Source organism: Coenobita brevimanus, chromosome 75 (genome assembly GCF_032717465.1).
Source record: "Coenobita brevimanus isolate Jiangsu-jjx chromosome 75, ASM3271746v2, whole genome shotgun sequence".
Classification (NCBI taxonomy): Eukaryota; Metazoa; Arthropoda; class Malacostraca; order Decapoda; family Coenobitidae; genus Coenobita; species Coenobita brevimanus.
Genome location: NC_137028.1, coordinates 5,920,086 through 5,942,417, shown reverse-complemented (window position 1 = coordinate 5,942,417; position 22,332 = coordinate 5,920,086). Strand labels below are relative to the sequence as shown.

At 43.0% G+C, this 22,332-nt stretch overlaps 1 protein-coding gene across 1 annotated transcript in view; it reads right to left on the bottom strand.

Moving 5' to 3' along the window:
* The window catches only part of LOC145408030 (roundabout homolog 2-like), a 345,608-nt gene that overhangs the window by 44,761 nt on the left and 278,515 nt on the right, over positions 1-22,332 (bottom strand). The window contains exons 7-11 of the mRNA XM_080278831.1: positions 22,110-22,207; positions 15,978-16,198; positions 14,975-15,260; positions 3,229-3,485; positions 1,387-1,493 (exon numbers count right to left, since the gene is read on the bottom strand). Coding sequence (XP_080134957.1) covers positions 1,387-1,493; positions 3,229-3,485; positions 14,975-15,260; positions 15,978-16,198; positions 22,110-22,207 — 969 coding nt within the window. The remainder of the gene's footprint in view (positions 1-1,386; positions 1,494-3,228; positions 3,486-14,974; positions 15,261-15,977; positions 16,199-22,109; positions 22,208-22,332) is intronic.

Below are 22,332 nucleotides of genomic sequence, written 5' to 3'. Positions count from 1 at the left end.
ATAAACGTCTACACTACAAATACTATATACATGTCAGTATCACGTATCTTAGTACTAGATCAACGAAAATACATAAAACACACTTTAATACACATGTCTATAACACATACCCTAACACAGTATACATGTCAGTAACATATATCCTAATACTAAATCAACATTACGATCAATTACCATTACCACTGTGTACAGTATGCACACGACAGGAAAAAAAATGGGAAATGCTTTACAGCTCTTCACCATCCATGGAAAACTATGGCTTGCGGGAGCTTAACTCGTACATTAATCAAATTGACCCTAAAGCAAAATATTTCATCACTAAAAACAGTACAGTCAGTATCAGTAATATTACCAGTGAAGGACAGTAAATCAATACAGTGGAAAGCCGCTGGGGGAGGCGGTGGCCGAGTCAGCAGAAGTTGGCCTGTAGTCCTACTGGACCCAGGTTCGAATCCCGGTTGGAGAAAGGAACAGTTTAAGGATTTGAATCTCAGTAAAGCAGACTTTACTGATCTACTAGATGACCCGCCATGTTAAAATACCACCGCTAATATCAGTACACCAGTCCTGCATGTGATAGCTCTAGTATATACTCAGCGCCGAAGTGGTGACATGTGGAGGTGTATGGACGTAGGAGGCCTACTGGGTCTTGGTAACGGGCTGTAAAGCCTATGCCCAGAGTCGGACACATAAAAAAAAAAAAACGGTTTACAGTTACCTTGTTTTTTTCTCAAAATTACGGCTACATACTGAAAAAGTATCAAAATTCCTGCTATGCTTTACATACTGAAATACAGAATGAAAGGTTCTGGTATTTCTGTGATGTCGTAAATATAAATGTACATTGTATTGTCTGTCAGTCAAGTAAAACAATATAACATCAACAAGAATTTTTTTAGTGATTATTTTCATATGCACTAACAATAGCAAGAAATACTGTTCAAGTGTCATTTCACTGAGTGTACCCGTGGGGATGTGTGTACTTTTAATGTTGACTGTACGAGCACGATTAAAAGTAGCCGACACTTCCCTGCCGGCTGTGGCAATGAAAGCTGTTCCAAGAAATATTTTTATGTGACTGCAATATGAAGCATGCAACAACAGAGCATGGGCACTACCGATACTCAGTGACCTTCGGGTAGGAATGAGAAATATTGAAAGTAGGATACAATGGTGGCAGGGGAACATTTGCTCGTGAAAATACCTGTCTTGTTAATGTGAGTGCTGGGAGGTGTTACAAGCAGGACAATAATGGCAGGATATTGTCAGTAATTTTCTTTCTCGTGATACTAGTTGCTACTGTAAAATGTAAGAGCGTGTGAGGAAGGTGCTACCCTGCCTGACTATGGCGCGGTACCGTACTGTGTGTTGGGAGGTGGTACATACCTGACAATGGCACGGTACTGTGTGTTTGGCTTGAGTCCCGTGACGGTGTAGGTCTTGGCGGGGATGTGTTCCTCCAGTTGCCGCCACGGACCCCTGCCATCCCACACCTGCAATTAGCCAACAGGTGTAAAACAAGAAAACAGCTAAGGTGGGCCAGCAATGGACGTACTGTAACACACTAGGTAAGGCAGGGTGAGGCAACAGGAGGTGGACATATTACAGTATATATACTCATTTACTCTAACTTGATCTATAATTTCCATTCCTCCACCTTGCAAAATGAGTTGTAACAATAGATAAACACTAAAATATAATACTGGCCACAAACCAGTGTTACAGGAAGGACGCAGTATTATCTTTTTCTGCCACTGATCTACGCGAAAAAAATTGCAAAGGAACGAAAGTCTGGGCCCAAGTTAGGATGAAAGACCCATGGGTAAAGAGGGACAAGGCAGGGTAAGGCAGCAAGTACTGGACATAATATGCAGGCCACCAACTTAACACCTTCAGTAATATACTGTATTAAAAATATATATATATATATATATATATATATATATATATATATATATATATATATATATAAATATATATATATATAAAATAAAAATAAAAAACTCATTCTGGTTTTTAAAGGCAATTTGATACAACTTTTGGGAATAGTCTTGTAGTAAAGGGGTTAATATACGCTTCGTCTGACCTCTCCAATTTGACAAATCTGGCAGTAGCAACAATAAAGTAGTAAAAGTAACAATACTGAAGTGGATAAAATTACACAATATTTCATACTTCAGGGTTCTTTCACAGCATAATATAATAACACTATCTGAGCAAACTACAACAACCTCATTAACCGTACTCTAGTTAACATTACAATAAATGGATAGGGTATAAGTAAGTAACATGAAAATCAAACATCAAATGCAGAAACCTCATACTGTGCCCAATGAAATGGTCATTCATCCATTCACTATACTGTACATGTAACGTCTCAAAATCGTCATCTTAACCTTATGTTCATCATTATAATAAACTTATAAGAGCAGAATTATCCATTCTGTAATTATATATACAGTACAATTATATATATATATATTCATCCATCCATCATCCAATCCTTATATATATATATATATATATATATATATATATATATATATATATATATATATATATATATGGTAAACGGTATATGCCATTTCTACAAGGACACATAAATTTCCAATAATCACAAATAACACAATTTTCCATGTATCATACCAACCTTGACACCACATGTATAAAAGTACAGAGGAAATTTCATACTGTTAAATATACGTATGTACCTAAAATTCCATCTACATCATCTAACTGACGTGTAAACCTTATCCATCAAATCTCACTAAACATGTAAACTTCCAATAAACATAACTACCTAAATACTGTACATACTGTTAAATTTCCTTTCACCACTACTAACTCCACACGAAAAAATTCGTCCACCAAACCTAAATACCCGAACTTAAAATTGCGTCACATTCAAATTTAGCACAAACAAATTTATACAACAGACTACACGTAAATGCATCTAGATTTACAAGTAAATTTATACAGCTAGAACACGTAAATTGACCAAGAGGCACTCGTAAAATTATCTAGCAATGGACAAACTGATCTCGTTCCACATAAATATACTCGTATCTAGTTACACATATATATTGATATGCAGATTTATATATACATACGGTAAGAACTTAAAATACAGAATTACTATATTACTTGGTCAAGTTACACACATTTCTCTCTCTCTCTCTCTCTCTCTCTCTCTCTCTCTCTCTCTCTCTCTCTCTCTCTCATACCCACCTCCAAAATATAGCTGGTTATGGCGGACGCTCCCTCTTCGTCAGGTGCTCCCCAGGTAAGAGTAAGAGTAGTGGCATTCCGGTCTCGCAGTGTGGGCGGTGTGGGCGGGGAGGGCAGATCTCTGGGGCTGGGTGCGGGCGTGGTGCGGGCGGCGGCGCTATCCGGGGCCACCACCTGAAGGAACCCGGTGACTGAGGTGGTGCCGGAGTCCGAGGTGGCTAGACACGTGTAACGGCCAGCATCTTCTTCCTTCACACCTGTTTGGGGAAATGATGCATAGGTGAGTGGAGAAGTACTGTAGGTAGGTAGGTAGGCTGAGAGGCAGACACACACACACACACACACACACACACACACACACACACACACACAGAAAGAGAAAGAGAGAGAGAGAGAGAGAGAGAGAGAGAGAGAGAGAGAGAGAGAGAGAGAGAGAGAGAGAGAATCATGATAAACTCAAAGGGAAGCACGCATGTGATAATAAAAGGGACATATTACTACAACCACTTGAATGCCGTTCCCAGGTAGTATAGAACCCAGGATGGAAAATTTACAGAAGCACATGATACCGAACTGACTACCAGCGGCTTCTTGCCAAATCAGACGTATAAAAACAAGTAAACAGCTAAAAATACAATAAATAAACAAGTACACAAATAAATAAGTACACACATGATTAAAAAAAAAAAAGAAACACACACACACACACACACACACAAAAACATCATTTATAGCAACCAGCCTTCCACCAGCTCCAAATAATACACAGCCAAGTTCCGTCGGTAATTTAAACTCCCTAAAAATCTCTAACCTCTGTAAATTTCCAGCAAAGACGGACGGGAGGCACCAACACTAGCATTACCAAGTGATAATTACGTGATCATGTTAACAGATGCCTCTAATAAAAGACAGGAGGCTTGAGTAATGACGGTAATAACAGACAATAGTAGGGTTGAGGGTGGTGTGAGGTGTGATAGTGATAAGGGAGTGGGGGTTGGAGAATGGGGGTTGAGGGTGAGAGGATGAGAAGTTGGAGTGGGGGTGGGGGGTGGGAGTTGCAGGATTGGGTGTGTGGGGGTGAGACACTGCGATGTGGAGGTCAGAGGCTTTGGTGTGGGGGTGAGAGGCTGGGGGGTGTGGGGGTGATAGGATTGGGTGTATGGGTGCGAGAGGAGGCTGGGGTGTGTGGAAGTAGAAGACGGGTGTGTTTCGGTGAAAGGATGGGGATGGGCATGGGAGGATGGTGGGGTGGGGATGAGAGGATGGGGGGGTTGGGAGAGAGGGTTGGGAGTGGAGGTGGGGATGAAAGGATGAGGTGGAAGGTGTGTGGGGGTGGGGAGTGTGAGGAAGGGATAACACCAGACAATCACTCTCTTATTTTCTTAATTATCTTCCATCCAGTCTCATCGTCGTTAATTAAGTCTTCTGCTGTTATTTTTTCCTTTATCATTATTTGACAAATCACTCATTCTCTGTTATTATATCCTCGTTTCCTGTCTTATGTTCCTTTATCAAGTTTTGGCCTTTTATTATTCTAAACATCTTAATATTTTTTAAACTAATCTTTTATGACTACCAGCTGAATTACTAGTCCCAGCTGTTTTTTTTTCTTGGACTTTTTATCTTCTGTTAATATTCAGAAGCCGACAAATTAATTTTTTATCAATGAATTCTTTTTTCTTACATTCAACTTACGTTCCTTCGCTATTTCCTGTACTGCAGTTCTATTCCTTCTTTTAATATTCACTACTTGACAAAATACACTCCTTTTCATTTATCTCTGTTTCACCCTTGTTATTCATTATCTCAAACACTATTATTAACAATTTATCTTACACCATTATGCACTGTCCGACAAATCATTATCTAATTTCTTCAACTATTTCATCCTCGTCACAGTATTTTTTTTTTTTATTAATCTGTATTTTCTTTTGTTAATACCCAATACTTCTAAATGATAGATTTGGGTATATTTGGTCCGCATTTTACGTTCTTCGTGTAATTATTTTTCCTCAACCCGCTTTCATAAATGGATTAGACTCTTGAAATATAAGACAATTCGTTCTCTGAGGCCTAACAGTCTTCTTAAGCACAACACAACTTTATGTCACCGTCTCAGCACTAATACTTACCGTCCACAATGAATACATGTTAAGGCTGTCTCATTCCGGACAATGTAACAGAATTAGTGAGGTGGATTTATATATGTCGATAGGTCTTGCGGAGGATCAGTTAAGAATGTTTTGACGAATTTCAAAGCTTTACACTGTCCCCTGCCATAACCTGAGCTCGGTCTGGCGTCCTTCCCGATGCCTGACCATCATTTGCTTCCATGTACTTCCTCTCTGTCCCTCAATTATTCATTTACTCGTTCATTTTTCACCTTCCATTCCCATCCATGCTCTGGCTTTTCGTTCTCATTCTCTTCCACTCTCTGTCCCTCACTACACTCGCTAACCTTCTTCCTCTTTTTGCACTGCCCTAATACTCCTCCACCGTGCCACCCTCTCCCGACTCCCTCTTCCATCCTGCCCTACTATACTCTTCTACTGGGACTCTCTCTCTCTCTCTCTCTCTCTCTCTCTCTCTCTCTCACTAATACTCCCTCACCCTGCCACCCTCACATCACCCAACACCATTTGATCCCAGTCAGTCTCCCCGCCACTCATACCTGCACGTAGCCTAATTAATTACACCTGCCACACCTCACTAATTCTCACACCTGACCCGGAAAAATAAACAATAATAATGTGTAACGTACCATCATCATCATCATCATCACCATCATCATCATCATCACCATCCTCCCTCAAGTACTACAACACCTTGTCCTTTCTTTGCTCTTAGTATTAAGTACTGGCTCACGAAAAAAGTACAACCTCTTCCCCCTCCGCACACACACACACACACACACACACACACACACACACACACACACACACACACACACACACATTCAATTCATTCATTCATTCATTCATTCTCTCTCTCTCTCTCTCTCTCTCTCTCTCTCTCTCTCTCTCTCTCTCTCACACACACACACACACACACACACACACACACACACACACAAGTAAGAGGAGTACACAAGGGATCGAATATTAACCCTGACCCCGAACCTACCCTACCTTGGCATCAGCTACCAGGCCACAAAATGGCTACAGCTTCGGACGTAAATACTGAGTCGCTCCATAATAATAAACAAAAACACTCTGGGCAATGACTACGGAATCCAAATGCTGCGATCTTCGGGGCTCAAAAACTACCCAGAATAATATAGTCGGATTCATCATTCGAGTAAAAAGTGAGACGAAATTTTTATCCGCAACTGCACATAAAAGTAAGGCGGCTACTATTAACGTTAACCTTGATCCCCTGTCTTTCTTGTTCCTGCGCTCCACCTACTCTGTGCATGCTTTCCACCTTGATACCGGTCACTGAGTCACCACGAAAAAGTTACTCAAAACAGAACAGTGCACAATTTCTCTTATGAACCTTAATTTTAACCCTCTGCCAGTTCGGTTCTCGTTCTCCACCTGTTCTTGCCTTGGACCACAAATTACATAAAAATAAACAATACACAATGGCTCTACTATGTCACATCCCTTGGCCTCTATCTAGTCTGTTTTTCCTCCACCTTGGCATAAGCTAATGGTTAAAAATGCTAACAGAAAACATTGCACACTACATCAAATTAAGCTTAACCTTGACCCTGTGTTTTCTTTCCTTTTCTTTGTTTTTTTTTAACGGTTTCCACTTGTTCTCAGCGTCCGCAAAAAGGCACATCAAGTTGGAGAAAGTACAATGGCTCTACTGAACCCAATCCTTGAGACTCCACTAGTTTTGTTATTGTTCCTCACTTTTTCATCTGGGAATTAGCTACTACGCAAAAAAAAAAAAAAAAAAATATAGTACATTCTGGCCGTATTGCTATAACCTTGACCCTCTCCCTGTTCTGTTCTGTTCGTCACCTATTCTTCGTATGTTCTTCCCCTGCTCTTCACCGACTCACCCCGTCCTTCACATATCCTTCATCTGTTCTTCACGTTTTTCATCTGTTCTGTTCATGACCTATTCTGCACTTGTTCGTTTCCTGTTCTTCACCTATTCTCCCCGTTCTTCAACTATTCTTCATTTGTTCTTCACGCATTTTACCCGTTCTTCATCTAGCGTCCATAGTGGCTAGTGTCGACTCACCTGGCCACACTTGAAGCCGCCAATCCAGGTAGCCGTGTGATTGCTATGATCCCTATGACTGATCCTTTCGTGACATGGTCCAGTCTAGCCACACAGCCATCCTACACCCCTCCCCCCACTGTGCCACGCTACACTGGCACTGTGGTGGGGAGGGAATGGAGAGAAAAGAGGGAGAGGGGTGGAGTGTGGGGAGAATAGGTGGAGGGGAGAGGACACAAGGGGATAGGGGTGGAGTGTGGGGAGAATAGGTGGAGGGGAGAAGACACATGGGGATAGGGGAGAAATGGGGATAGAAGGGAATAAAAAGCGGGAGGGATGAAAAAGGGGGGAGAAAAAGGGGGAGGGGAGAAAAAGGGGGAGGGGAGAAACAGGGGGAGGATAATGGAGAAATGGAGGGGAGGAGAGATGAGAAACGAGGCAAAGGGAGAGAATGAGGAGGGTTAAGAAGAAAAGAGAACAGCAGGGGGAGGGTACGAGAAAGAAGGATGAAGGGAAGGTAGTACGAAGGGTTATCGAGGTCAGGGAAGACTTGCAAGAGATAAAAGAGGGCGACAGGGTAAGGACAGGGAGAGAAGGAGGGTAAAAGGTAGGTGTTAATAAGGGGGCAGTAAGTAAAGAGAGGGGGATATTTTACAGGAGGCAAAAGGCTATAGGCAGAGGGGGGGGGAAGGCAAGACGTAAGAACGGGCAAAGCGAGGAATAGGGAGTTGGGGGGAGGGAGAGAAAGTACAGAGAGGGTAGAAAGTAGTAAGGCATGACAGAAGGGGGAGAGGCAGGTGAAGGTGGAAGTGATAAAAAGTTGAAAGGTAAAGGGAAAGGGGAAAAGAGGAAGGAGGAAAGGAGGGGCACGGTATGGAGGTACGGAGGAGGGGGGGGGGGAAGAGAAGAGGGAATGAGAAGTAGGGAGGTCAGGGGGAGGGGATAAGAGGAAAGTGGAGGGGGTAAGTGAGTGGCAGGGAGGAAAGGGGGATAGGCAAGAGGGAAGGGACTGGGGCGGGGGAACGGAGGCGGAAGAGGGGATCTGGGAAAGCAGAGAATATCGTGCTTCTTTCATTCTATTTAGGTTGGGGCAGCGTCGACAATTGGTAACTAAGGAATGACTGACGAGGATTGAACACTGAGGAATGACAGTGCAGAATGCTTGATGGGTGAACATTGCACGAAGGCAGCTGTGCCTCAGTGTGTATGTACAGTCGCATTCACGAGTCCCGTTACACATGTAGTCGTGTTGTCTACTGTTGTGTCTACCGCTGGTAGGATGTTGATCTATTTCACTTGATACCCGGTGAACTTATGTTCAGTGTACCAGGCAGTATGCGCAAAAGTTTCATATTCCAAAAGCAGTGGGCACTACAATAGACAACATACCCACACGTGTATCGGGACTCATGAACGCGACTGTGCCTAACCCCCCAAAAAAAAAAAAAAAAAAAAAAAAAATATATATATATATATATATATATATATATATATATATATATATATATATATATATATATAAAACATTACCATCCTTACCATTATCATCATCATTTTCACCCGAGGCTAACTTCTATAATACATGAGGTGGACAACATTCAGAAATACGAACAGGAAATGACAAAATTAAATCAAATAAAAATAAAAATAATAATCCTACTTCCAATGTTTAAAAGATGTGGTGCGTGACTTTTAGATATGGGAAAAGAGAAGTAAACAAGCATTAACTCTACCATGATAGTCATGTATCGATTCACCCGTCATTCAGTCCCTGGAAAACCTCGACTCTAATCACTGGCATACGTCTTTCACGCCATGCATTTCAAATCATCATCATCATCGTCTTAACTGTGTGTGTGTGTGTGTGTGTGTGTGTGTGTGTGTGTGTGTGTGTGTGTGTGTGTGTGTGTGTGTGTGTGTGTGTGTGTGTGTGTGTGTGTGTGTGTGTGTGTGTGTGTGTGTGTGTGTGTGTGTGTGTGTGTGTGTGTGTGTGTGTGTGTGTGTGTGTGTGTGTGTGTGTGTATGTGTGTGTTTCATATGTACTTCTACAACTTAATTCAACACAGTATTCACATTTAACCCATTACAACGAATAAAGATCAAACCACCGACTTTCCTAAGCAAATCTACACGCCATCAGTCCCTTCCACATCACCCTGACTTACTAACCTTAGATGAGGTCACTACTAAGCTGAATAAAATCGACTGGAACTCTAAATGAAGAAAAGTTTGGCGGCAAAAAGAATACATGAATTAAGTTTTCGTAGGGCCTCAAAGCATTGGTAGAAACAGTTTTTAACTCTGTAAAGGCAAGAAACGAATCTTAAACTTAATAAAAATCGTTTGGAGACAGCAAAAGAAATATTGCTAAACATGTTCACGTCTTCACTGCCTTAAGTACTCCTGTCTATCACAAAATACTCTCTCTCTCTCTCTCTCTCTCTCTCTCTCTCTCTCTCACACACACACACACACACACACACACACACACACACACACACACACACACAGGACCACACCCATTCATCAAGGGAGCAGCGGGCGCACTCGATTTACAAGGAGTCAATCTACATCCCATCTCCATACGCCAATACCCACACCCACCCCACGCCAAATCCCAGGCTCTCTCTCTCTCTCTCTCCCTCTCTCTCTCTCTCTCTCTCTCTCTCTCTCTCTCTCACACACACACACACACACACACACACACACACACACACACACACACACACACACACACACACACACATAATTAGACCAGTCGTTTTACACTAGTGGTAATAGTTATAAAATTATGGACAAACATTTTCAGTCACATGAAACAAAGCACTTTTCCTTCCACAGAGCTGTCAACAATTGGAACAAATTGCCCAGGAGTGTGGCTGGCTGCAATACAGTAATAATATTTAATTGTCATCGGGATAAACGTCTTGCTTCGAATCCCCAGCTAAATGCATTCATGGCAGAATTATATAAAATCTGACAGACTAATTTCCCTCTCAGGTCGTGGAGATTGCAATGGTGGCATAATATTGTTACCGAATAATATTATGTTTTCTTTCGTGATAAGATGGTGTAGCAAACTGTTTCTTCTTTTCAATCTTTTCTATGGAATTTCCACGGCAATTTTTCTCTACTACATGGTAACCCTTCTCAATTTTAACCTGTCGTCTTCGGCTGGAGGGTTTGGTGGACGGCGTGGAGCCTTCCTGCTTTGTTATCCTTATCTTCAACATACAGAATTAAATATCAAAGTCATAGCATAGTCCTCTCTGTAACAAATAGCCAAGAATGGACCATTGTAATAAGGTCCGTTGCTGTCTGCCTTCCTCTGTACACCATACTCCTCTGTACATTCTCTATCTCTCTCTCTCTCTCTCTCTCTCTCTCTACATACATACCCAAACACCAATGCAATATCCAAACATACCCGCACTCCATCTTCCTCCCCCCAAAGCATTCAATAACAGTAGTTCGCTTTCCTCCCCGCTTGCTGATAAAGTTGCCGGCAAACACAGCAGGCAGGGGCGAAATAGATTACTCAAGAAGTCCCCTGGCACAAAGCAATTTTCCTCGGAGCGTTGGGAACAAGATAATGCCGCGTCCAGTGGTTTTATATATGTTTTCACTGCAAGGAAGAGGTAGCAGAGGGGTGGGGAGTGGAGGATGTTGACTGTGTGCGTGTGTGGGGGTGTATTTGGGGGTGGGAAGGGCGTGGCGTGGGTTTCAAAGCTGGGTGTGGAGTGGTCTGAATTTATCTTCGTTGCCACCATGATATTTTTCTATCGTAAGACCTTGTAGAGTGGTCTTATATAGATTTAAATTACAAGAAACGATGGAGGAGGCGATTTCGACTGTATGTTTGGGTTATGTTCAGGAAAAGGAAGACTGCAGAAAGTAAGGATGTTATGTCTGGCGGTGATGCTTAAACCCCTTACTACAATTACGATTATTCTTTTATTCCAGGCCAAGTACAGCAGGTTCATATATATTTTCATTGCGAGGAAGAAAGGGGGCGCAGGATGTAAGGCGTGGAGGATGCTGACCATGTGCGGGTGTGCTTTGGGGAGGAAAGGGCTGGTGTGGATTTCAAACATGGGTGTGGAGTTGGCCGAATTTATAGACTTTGCTATTATCTGCCCCTCTAATGCCTAGTGGGGTCGTTACATATAGAATTTAACTCCAAAGAGGAGGAGGCGATCTTGAATGTATGTCGGTATGCTTTGGAAAGGGAAGGGTGTTGAAAGTTGGGAGGGCATGCTTTGACGCGGTGGGACTTTATACTTTCAATAGGCTATACAGGTACTTAGGATTATTTTATGTCAATGCCGAGTTCGCGCTTTTATGTATATTTTTATTGCAAGGAAGAGAGGGCAGGAGGAAGGCAGAAGGATACTGATTGTGGCTATGTTTTGGGGAGGAAAGGATGTATACAGTATATATGGAGTGGTGTAAAGGGGAAGCAAGGTATGAATGGAGTGAATCTGATGGACTGGGGTGGTGTGGATTGATGGTGAGGAGTTGTCTGTATTTATCCACTTGCCCAGCGGATTTATAAATACAGGATACTCGTATTTTGAAAAGATGACGACGACGATGAAGACGACAACAACCAGGGTGACGATGATGATGATGATGATGACACCAGCTACGATGATGACAACATATATTCTCCACAAACACAAAAACGGGCAAACGTAAAAAAAAACAAGAAGGGAAGGCAGCTAAGAGAGAGAGAAACTAAAATAACTTCCCCCCGGTAACCAGATCGTCCACGTCACATGCCGTGCTGTGGAACATTAAATTCTGAAGAAACACGGCCGCTCCACATCCAAACCCACGATCCAGCACTTCCCAAAACCGTTGCCCATATTTAACAGGACTAGATACCCGATTTCATTTAATCCTTCACCTCGTGTGCGTCACTAGTAGTATTTTATTTTCATTTCTAGACGATTATAATTAGCTTTGGACAGACTTTTTGAACTTGATGAGTGTGTATTGCTTTCGTTCGCATATACCTGCCAAACTAAATTCATAGTGATCGCTAACTTGGCTAAACAAAAATCTATAAATCAGACAAGAACTGGGCAAAAACTGCTGATATACTGCTAAAAATTTGGTAAACATCCAGAAAGGGATTGATGCCAGGAAGAAGTAAATCTCTCAGATCTAGCTACTAAATCGCTACACTGAAAACCTAACTTCTTTTAGGCGAGAGGCCTTTCCTGAATGAAATCGTCTGAAAGTAGTACAGAGTGAACTAAAAGTGACGTTATCAGTTTCATGGGGGTAACAAGGCAGTAAGAAACCCGACTCTCTCTCTCTCTCTCTCCAACATTAGCAAAACTAGACGTCAGCGAGGGAATACTTATACTTCTTGTCATAACTGAGAGCCCACAGAAGAGAACATTTGGAGCTCTGATGTTGGCGTTATGTTTCCCAGCGCTGTGCTCACTTGAAATTCATGAACACAGTGTCTGAACTCACTCTCTTAACCCCGTCACATCGAGAAGGGCGTGAGCTTGGGACTATGACTGTTTTCTTGTGTGTGTGTGTGTGTGTGTGTGTGTGTGTGTGTGTGTGTGTGTGTGTGTGTGTGTGTGTGTGTGTGTGTGTGTGTGTGTGTGTGTGTGTGTGTGTGTGTGTGTGTGTGTGTGTGTGTGTGTGTGTGTGTGTGTGTGTGTGTGTGTGTGTGTGTGTGTGTGTGTGTGTGTGTGTGTGTGTGTGTGTTCCTTGTATCTGGAACATACCCATTACCCACCCCATTTATAACAGCAGGTATATGATGACTAAGGTGATGATGAAGATTGACAGGATGATAATGATGATGATGATGATGATGATGATGATGATGATGATGATGATGATTCGGAAGACGACGATCAGGATATTTAAGACGGTAATGATAATAATGAGGGTCATGATACAATATTATGATATAATAATAATAATAATAATAATAATAATAATAATAATACAGAAATATGACGACGACAATGCCAAATAAATGCAGATAAAGTAGCAAATACGAAACTACAATAACTTCCCCTCTACTGTCCTATTTATAAACGCTGTGATTATTTCGAGAACCTCTAATTATTTTTAACGAGGCAGTCATGGAAGATCAGTGCTCCGTCAACCAAGCTTAATTAGTCACTGATGAAGAGTTGCCGCGGCTTTTACAGTTATATAGCTACGTATATCCTAGTAGCCTGAACTGTCATTCGTGGATTTGTTACTCTTATATTAGTGATTAGCTGTGTCTACTAACCTACCTACCTATCTACCTATCCTACATACCTGTTAATTTACCTACCTGTCTATGCAATCATCCTGGCCTCTCTTTCCCACCTAAGGATGGGATGTGGTAAGGCTCAGAAAGCAAGGAGAGTGAAAGCATGCTAGGAGGAGAACTGTCACTTGCATATCCAGTACCAGTCCCGCAATGGATATACCAAGAGTCTAGGGTCCAAACCTAAGTCGTGGCAAACATTTAAATTGGGTGCTGGTATGCTATTTTTATCATGACGATCTAAAATTGCAATCTCTCCATCTTGAAAGCTTGAGCTGTAACAGATGAACCCTTGATATGAGGCTAGTCACGATAAAGTGCTATGGAAGGGATGTAGAGCCGTGGCACTGTCTTTTGCTGCCACTGAGTTACGTCGAATAAGCTGCAAAAGGACGAAAACCTGCGCCAAGTTAAGGTGAAAAACTACCGTATGACATTTCATTATGCTCGCACCCTGTTGGTTCTCCGGCTGACACACACACACACACACACACACACACACACACACACACACACACACACAGCCATTACAACATGCAGACTTTGACATGCATCACGCGTCATACACTCATCCCTCCCCATTCGTACTTCACCAGTATATATCTATTTGGGCGTCACTCTCCCATCAAGCTGAGGGTTTGGTGTCCGGCTGGGGGTCGAATAGGGAGTGATACAGAATTACAAATAAATATCAATACCAAAACACCACCCTAATCTGTTCACTATGGTTGATCACACTTAACACAATACTCTAATCACTACACCTCACCTCTTAACACACTGACCTCATCATTACACCGCAACACACTACCACACCCTAATCATCACATCACACCACCACCACAGGCACCATCACATTAATCTTCTCACCCCACCACAGCCCTTACCGAACCAGTCTATTCACCACACCACACCAACATCACACATACTTATTGCACCACAATCCTCACCACATTACCACAACAATCTCCTCACTATGCTACACCTCGCCACACCAATTTATTCACTACATCAACAACGACATACAAACACCACATCAATTGAACTACTAACCACACCTTTCACCACACCAATCTACAGTACTCATTGCTACACACTTATCACAACCATACACTCTTCACCATCTCCCTCACCATACCACTACATCACACCACACCACACCATACTACAACTCCCTACACTACACGGCACCGCATCACACCACAATAATATACTCACTACACCACACCACATCACCCTGGCCTACTCACCACACTGTCACCACACCGCGGTACTCACCACTAATCTGCAGGGATCCCGTGTCCAACAGCGTGATCCTGGGGTCGTCATGGGGTATGGGTCGGTCATCAAAGGTCCAGGTGATGCGTGGGGCAGAGCCACTCTGCACCTCGCACACCATGAGTGCCACGCCATTCGGGGTGAGGGTCAGGTTGTGGGGAGGCCGGGCGATGACGGGAGGAGGGTGAAGGGTGGGGGCGGGCACGTCCAACATTGCATGGGCAACCAAAGACCCTGCGGCAGAGACGGCGGCGCAGGAGTACCACCCGCCCAACTCTTGGGTCACCTGTGCGGTGCAAATAGTACCGTGTTAGAAGTGACTAAAAATAAACAATATTTACAATGCCATGTTTCCCAGTGATATAAGTGATTCCAATGGAATAATTATATCTACACCCTAAATTTCTCTTACTGGTGAAGATCCTCACAAATTACACTTAGTATATGGATATATTTTTCATATATACGCATACAGTAAAAAAAAAAAAAAAAAATGAAACATGTCAGATGACACTTCTGACAGCCGAATCCACCCCAACCATATCCACCACCCTAGCACATCCCAAAAAGTGCCCTTTGTCTTTGTACACACCCCACAGACAAACCCTGACACACCTCAGACACACCCAAGAATCCCCAGATGCACACCACACGCAGCTCAGACACAATCCAGACACGCGCCTCTCGGTGAGGCAAAAATCAGTTAAAAGTGAAAGTATGACGCTCATAAAATTACAGCTGCAGTTGCTAAACTTCATTCTTCAACATGATACTGTGACTCTGTGACTGACTAAGTGTGACAGTCAGAACCAATGGATTTGGCCGCTCCTGTAGGTGAGAAAAAATAAAGGTAACATTCAGTCATATTATACAATCTTCGAGGAGCTAAATCGGAGGGACTAACCGACGTAGTATAAACTTAATAATGAAGAGGCAGTAAAAGTTCTGCAGATTCGACGAAAATACAACCCATATTACCTTTGTATATATTAGCTTCTCTCACCTGGTTAACAATGAGTGTTCCCTCAGCATTAACCCACACATTGGGCCTATCATCTGGTTCCCCCGATGGCGTGTCCTGTCGAGGCAACAGCAGGTTGTGGTCATCCCTCCTACTCCACACCACCAGGGGGGGAGGACGACCCACAGCCAGGCATTCGAAGGCAGCAGACGACCCCACCGTCGCCCTCACGTCTTGGGGTCGCACTAGGAACTCTGGAGCAGCTGAGGAGAGAAAAGGGAGGATTATTATGATAACAGTTACCTCCTTCCATTATGATGACGTCTTGCTGTTGATTATACTTGCTGCTACCATACGACTATACTTAACTTAAGAAAACGCCATGGGAGATAAGACGTTCATGAAGACAAAAATCTAACCCTCCAGTTAAGAAGTCTCTCCTAAGCTGTAAAGATTCGTTTGATGGCAGCACATACCAACACATGGATCATACCGAAGTTTATTCCAGCTAATGTGAATACACATACATAACATGAAATTAAATACAGTTATATGAAGTTGATACACTGGTACGCTTTGTGTAATGTGCAGCAGTTAAAGGTTGAGATGGGACGCAGTTACTGGAGTAGAAAAAACGAGGGTGAGTGATGGAGGGTAGGCAGGCACGTAGCAGAAGTCGCATGCACCTCTCAATGACCCACATTAAGAGGACCGGCAGTACCGTCAAGTACCTTAATTGCCACTTTACTGACACTACAACAAAACTATCTTCATCAGTATCATTCGTCGACTGACTTGCATAGAACTCCATCGATAGCACCATTTAATCGAGATAGTTCTTTTGCCATTAGACCTAAAATAATTTCTAGGTGGCAAGTGATATCGTCCGACAATAACCAACTTTTAAAAAATTACGTTGTCAGCCGAGGTTAGGGTTAAATCGTGTACTGTAAGGAAAATTTGTTATACATCATTCGTGTTATCTCTTAACGATAGTATTTGTCAGGAGAGAATTTTCATATTGGACAAGTTCTGTACATCTTCATTAATACTTTCAATAAGTGGAGCTAGAGCGAGGGTATGATAAACCATCTTGGCAAAAAAAAAAAAAAAAGTCCTTGTAATGAGTAGATTAAAGAAACCAGGTGGTAATCGTGATACCTTACGTAAAGTACAGTACTTAAGTGATATCGTACTTTACTTCTGCTGCAACAATAATTACTTCATCCTCCTCCTTAATTATAGTTACCATTAATCTATTACTAACTATAACAACACACAGCGATACCCTTTGCAATAATAACTGTATCACTGTCTTTTATCACTACTATTAAACGACTCTAACAATATCCACCCTTTTTTTACAACAACATTATTTACTATTATTATCCTATATAACTAGTGCTATTAAACGATATTAACCATATCGACGCTCTTTACTACAACAATAATTTAGTTTCCTCCTTCATTGGCCCAGCTTTGCGCCCTTTTGTTACTGATTTCACGCAGCACAGTGGAACAGAATGACATAACATGGCTCTATATCCTTTTCTTGGCACTTCTTCGTGTCTAGTTGTATATTCTAATGACATCTAATTACTATAGCTCAGCGTTCAATATGGGGAGATGACAATTTTAGGCCAAGGTAGAGTAAAATGAGTAACTGCTTTACCCACCATTTATCCTACAACATTCTTTTCTTTCACGAACTCCCCCCCCCCCCTCTACCTCCATAATTTCGTTTAACACTGGTCTTGATCTTATGGGGCACTTCGCGGTGTTATCACAACCACCAGGATTATACTTCGTTCTTCCTGCAAGGCGGGACGATGAGGACGATTTTTCATTAGCGACGACGAATGCGTAGCTGCTGTGATCGAGTCGATTTCTATGAATCTATCTATACAATTATTGTCTATCTGTTAACAAAATATCTCCTCAATGTCCGATCCGATTTTAAGCAAAGTTAGCACGTCTTGTGTGTAAGTCCAGGAAGAGGTGAGTCGACTGTGGAGCAGATAAATGAAAGGTTACGGATCAGGGTTGGAGTTTTGGATGCGGCGTTATTTCACGAATGGCTGATTCGATTTAGATCATAATTCACACATACATCATGGGTAAGGCTGGGAAGAAGTGATCCAATTTTGTTGCACATCGATCAAAGGTCAAGGTCACCGATCATGGTCACCATTACGGTGCGGTGACACTGCATTCTGAGCTACCCTCTCTAGTTTTATTTTAATACTTCTCGACGATACTAATACATAAGTTACCGGTAGTTCTCCCATACTGAATGGTTTTAGATATGAATTCAATAAATCTTCCAGTGAGATGACGTCCTTTACAAGCATATTCTTGCTCCTCGCAGACGATTTTATTAAGCCCAGCAAAATCCTACCATAGTGAAACGATTAACCCTTGGATGACGAGGGCTTACCTCTGAACTAAAAGTGTCTGGTGTCAGATTGGGTAAAACACACATGTCATCAGCCGCCACTTGGGAGTTCATCGTAATTTTTTACTCGTTTGTTAATGCTGGCACACTTTGGTTATTCTTTTCAGGGTAACATCAGTCGATTTTTTCTGCAGAAACAACACCTAACAATGAAAAAGCTTAACAGTCATTTCAACTGATTATATCACTGTAATTGGTTTAAATGGTTTTTTATTTACTCAAACACCAGACAATTTTATTCAGGTTAAAGTAGTCCCAGCGGCCAAAGGGTTAACTTCCGACGACGCAAGCGTTCCCTGTGACAAGTAAACGTGTACAACCTTGAACAAAATATGCGAGTCTGACGTTAACCACAGCAAAAGGCCTACGTTGTCAGCTGCCATGTAAGGAATCCATCAGGCCTGTTTACACGTGCTACTCCATAAAACTCAATCACTACTGCCCACAGATGATCCTTGCCAACCAAAAAGTGATGCAGTCGCCATAAAGAATACATAATCGTGCATATAATAACCGCTCCATTGGCCATAACCCCAAGAGCCTGGCCTCAGCTGTCCGTCATGAACCACCGCAAAACTGCACCACACCCATGATTAAACCGCCTCAACTTAAGTCATAAACCTACTTTTAAGGGGCAGCGGGGGCGGGAGGGAAAGGGGATTGGGAGGTAGGGGGAAGGGGCGGGGGTTGAGAGGTAAGGGGAGGGAGGGAGGGAGGGAGGGAGGGAGGGAGAGAGAGAGAGAGAGAGAGAGAGAGAGAGAGAGAGAGAGAGGGGGGGCATGATGGTAAAATACTTAGGTTGGGAAGTGAGGGAACAGATGTAAAGAGAGTTTTAGTGAGGCTTTTAAGTGAGTGTAGTGGCCACGTTAAGAGCAGAGGGCCACAGCATTACGCCGGTAGGGTCCACATAATGCTGGCAGGAGGAGGAGGAGGAGGAGGAGGAGGAGGAGAAGACGATGGGGAGGAGGGGCAGAGGAAGTTAGTGGTGGTGATGATGATGATGATGATGATGATGCAAAAGGCCAAAGGATGCAAACGGTGTGGTAACGAGGGTTAATTATGATGGCCCCAAGAAATTACTGAGAGTGGGAAAACATATTTTGCAAATAGACAAGAGTGGAGAAGGCACGGTTGCAGTCGATAGCTCTCTCACACACTGCCTCAAAACTGCGTCACCACCTGATGAGGTCTTGCTAAACTAAGCGGTAATATTCAAGCTGACTGGAGAGGCTGTAATCTCCCTTCATCATTTCAGTCTCTAAGAAAGGTAAAAGAATGACTAACCTTATCCTGACATCAATATTAGACATGTCATATTTCTACAGACGTAAGATACCCTTGACGTACTAATGAAATTACATGAGTATTCGTTCAGTAAAAGATAATTTTATTTTATTCCTGTTACCGCTAAGCAATCTTATTTTACTTGGGAGAGACCATTGCTAGTGCTGGGATGAGAAGACGCAGCCCAAAATCTACACGTGAAAACAGCTTCATTTCACACAGATGATAACAACAAAGAACAATCTGAAAAAAGGGCTGACTGGAAAAAAAGGTTAGCAATGCGAGAGTAAAGATGAGTGAGGAGATACAAAGGACTGACGGTGACAAGGAGAGGAATAAGAGAGGATTCACTCGTCTTAATGTTTATGGCGAGGGGAATGTTAGGACGGGCATGGCCAGGCATAAGACAGGAGGCGTGATGGTGTGAGAGGGGATGGAGGGCGTGAGAAGGAGGGGAGAGGGGAGGGGACACGGGAGTTTGGGGGTGGGAGAAGAAAGGATGTGAGGAATTAGTGTGGAACTGGTGTGGAGGCAGTGAGGTGGGGAAAGAGAGGGTGTGCGGGGACAGAGGGGAAAGAGAAAGGGGACCAGGGACGTGGGGATGGGGGGAGGTCTAAAAATGGTGTGAGGGGATAGGGAATATAACACAGGGTAGGCAAGGGAACAGAAGGGAGATCATGAGGGGGAAAGAAAGGCTATGAGAGAGGAGGGGGGAAGGTGATCAGGGTCAGAGGGCGTGAGGTGGCAGGAAAGGGGATATAGGAGGAAGTGAAGGGAAAGGAGAGAAAGGGAGAGGACATACTGGTGAGTGAGAGGTTGACAGGTGTGACAAGGAACAGGGAGCAGAGGGCAAGGATAAATGTGAGATATGAAGGGGACCGAGTGTGTTGGGGGAGGCGGGAGAGTAAGAGGGCGTGAGGGGACATACAATGGCGATGAGGGGGTGGCAGGCAGGCATGGAACGGAATAAGGGACAAGGATGAGGGGACAAATAAAGCAGGGGTGTGAGGATCTACGCATTTAGCTCCTGTATGAAGACGTCCTTATATACGGTGTTCTTGTTACCCCGGCAGACTATTTTGTTTGGCTTGGGAGTGACTCACAGGACAGAATGAGTGAGGAAAAAAAAAAAACATTATATCAAGAGATTTCCTAACCCTCAATAAAGCTGTCTGGGATTAGCTACTCTAAAACAGATGTCGGTAAGTCGTCCCCCGAGGTTATAGGGCTAATTTCTAAAGAACTAAGACTTTTCTTTTTCTTATTCCCGATACTGCCAAATGCGTTTCGTTCAAGAAAGACTCCTCACAGTGATGGAATAAGTAAGACACCTGGACGGCACCTGAGTCAGAGAGACAGACGAGAGTAATGAGCCTAAAACAAGAGCGGTGACAAAGATTATTATTTGCGGGGGAGAAGGGACTGTTGTTGACGGTAAGTGGGTACAAAACAGAGAGCATGAGAGTGGACACAACGGAGGAGACATGAAAGGACAGAAGATGAAACACGAAAGTGGGAATAAAAACGCAGGAAAAATGAGTGAACAACAGAGAACGGACACAAGAATGGATACACACAAGGAAGGACATTGTTAAAGGTCGCAAAATAAACAAAGGCCTGTAAAAGGAGACAAAAACAGGGAAGAGACAGGAATACGAAAGACAAGGCAGAGAGGACAGGAAAGAGACATGAAAGAGGAGTCAGGGGAAGGGGCAGAAAGAGGAGACAGTGAAGAAGACGAGAAAGAGGGGACAGGAGACAAGAAAGATGAGACAGAAGAGACAGAGAAGAGAAGAGGAGGGAGGAGACAAGAAAGACTGGACAGAGGAGGCAAGAATGAGAGACTGAAGAGGGGAGGAGGCACGAAAGGGGAGGCAGGAGAGGAGAACAAGGGTGAACAGAGAAAACGCAAGAATGAGGGAACGGGAGAGGCAAAGACAGACAGAAATGGGGAGGAAGGAAGAAAGTGGTGAACACAGTAAGAGTGACTCAAATACTAAGACAAATTCTGTAGGTGACAAAATAAGGAATGATATGAAGGGGGCAAGAGGATGGCGAAACAAGAACGGGTGCACAAACGAGGGAACATAAAGACCAAAAAATACGGAAAAAAAGAAGAGGCTATGGAGCTGGGGAAAACACGAATGAACAAAGATGACAAGAAAAACAAAGACGGGACAACTAAATAGGGGAAACATTACTATCGAAAAAAAAAAAAAAGTGGGTGGGGGATGAAACAAAGGGGCAGGAGAGTGGGTACTATAATATGCATGGCTACATAAGAGAGGATATATTTAAGAAGAGGGGAGGGGGGGACGGGGACACAAGGCAGGGCACAAAACGCGGGAAGACACAGCAGAACCTATATATCAAAAAAGGGAAAAAATAAATGAGGGTTAAGAGTTGGTGATACTTCAAAAGGCGAGAGCACCCACTATAGACGGTAAGCGTTGCGTTGGTCCTGGCAGTGCCCACAATGTTGACAGCCTCGCAGACGTAGGTGTCCTCATCGGAAGGGGTCACACGCGAGATCCTGAAGGCGAGAGATTAAATAACTTAGCATGGCACAAATTATACCCCAAAATACAACTCTTTTTATTAAAGAAATACAAAAGGGCAGAGACAAATGTAACAGCGTGAAAGAAATTATACCCACAT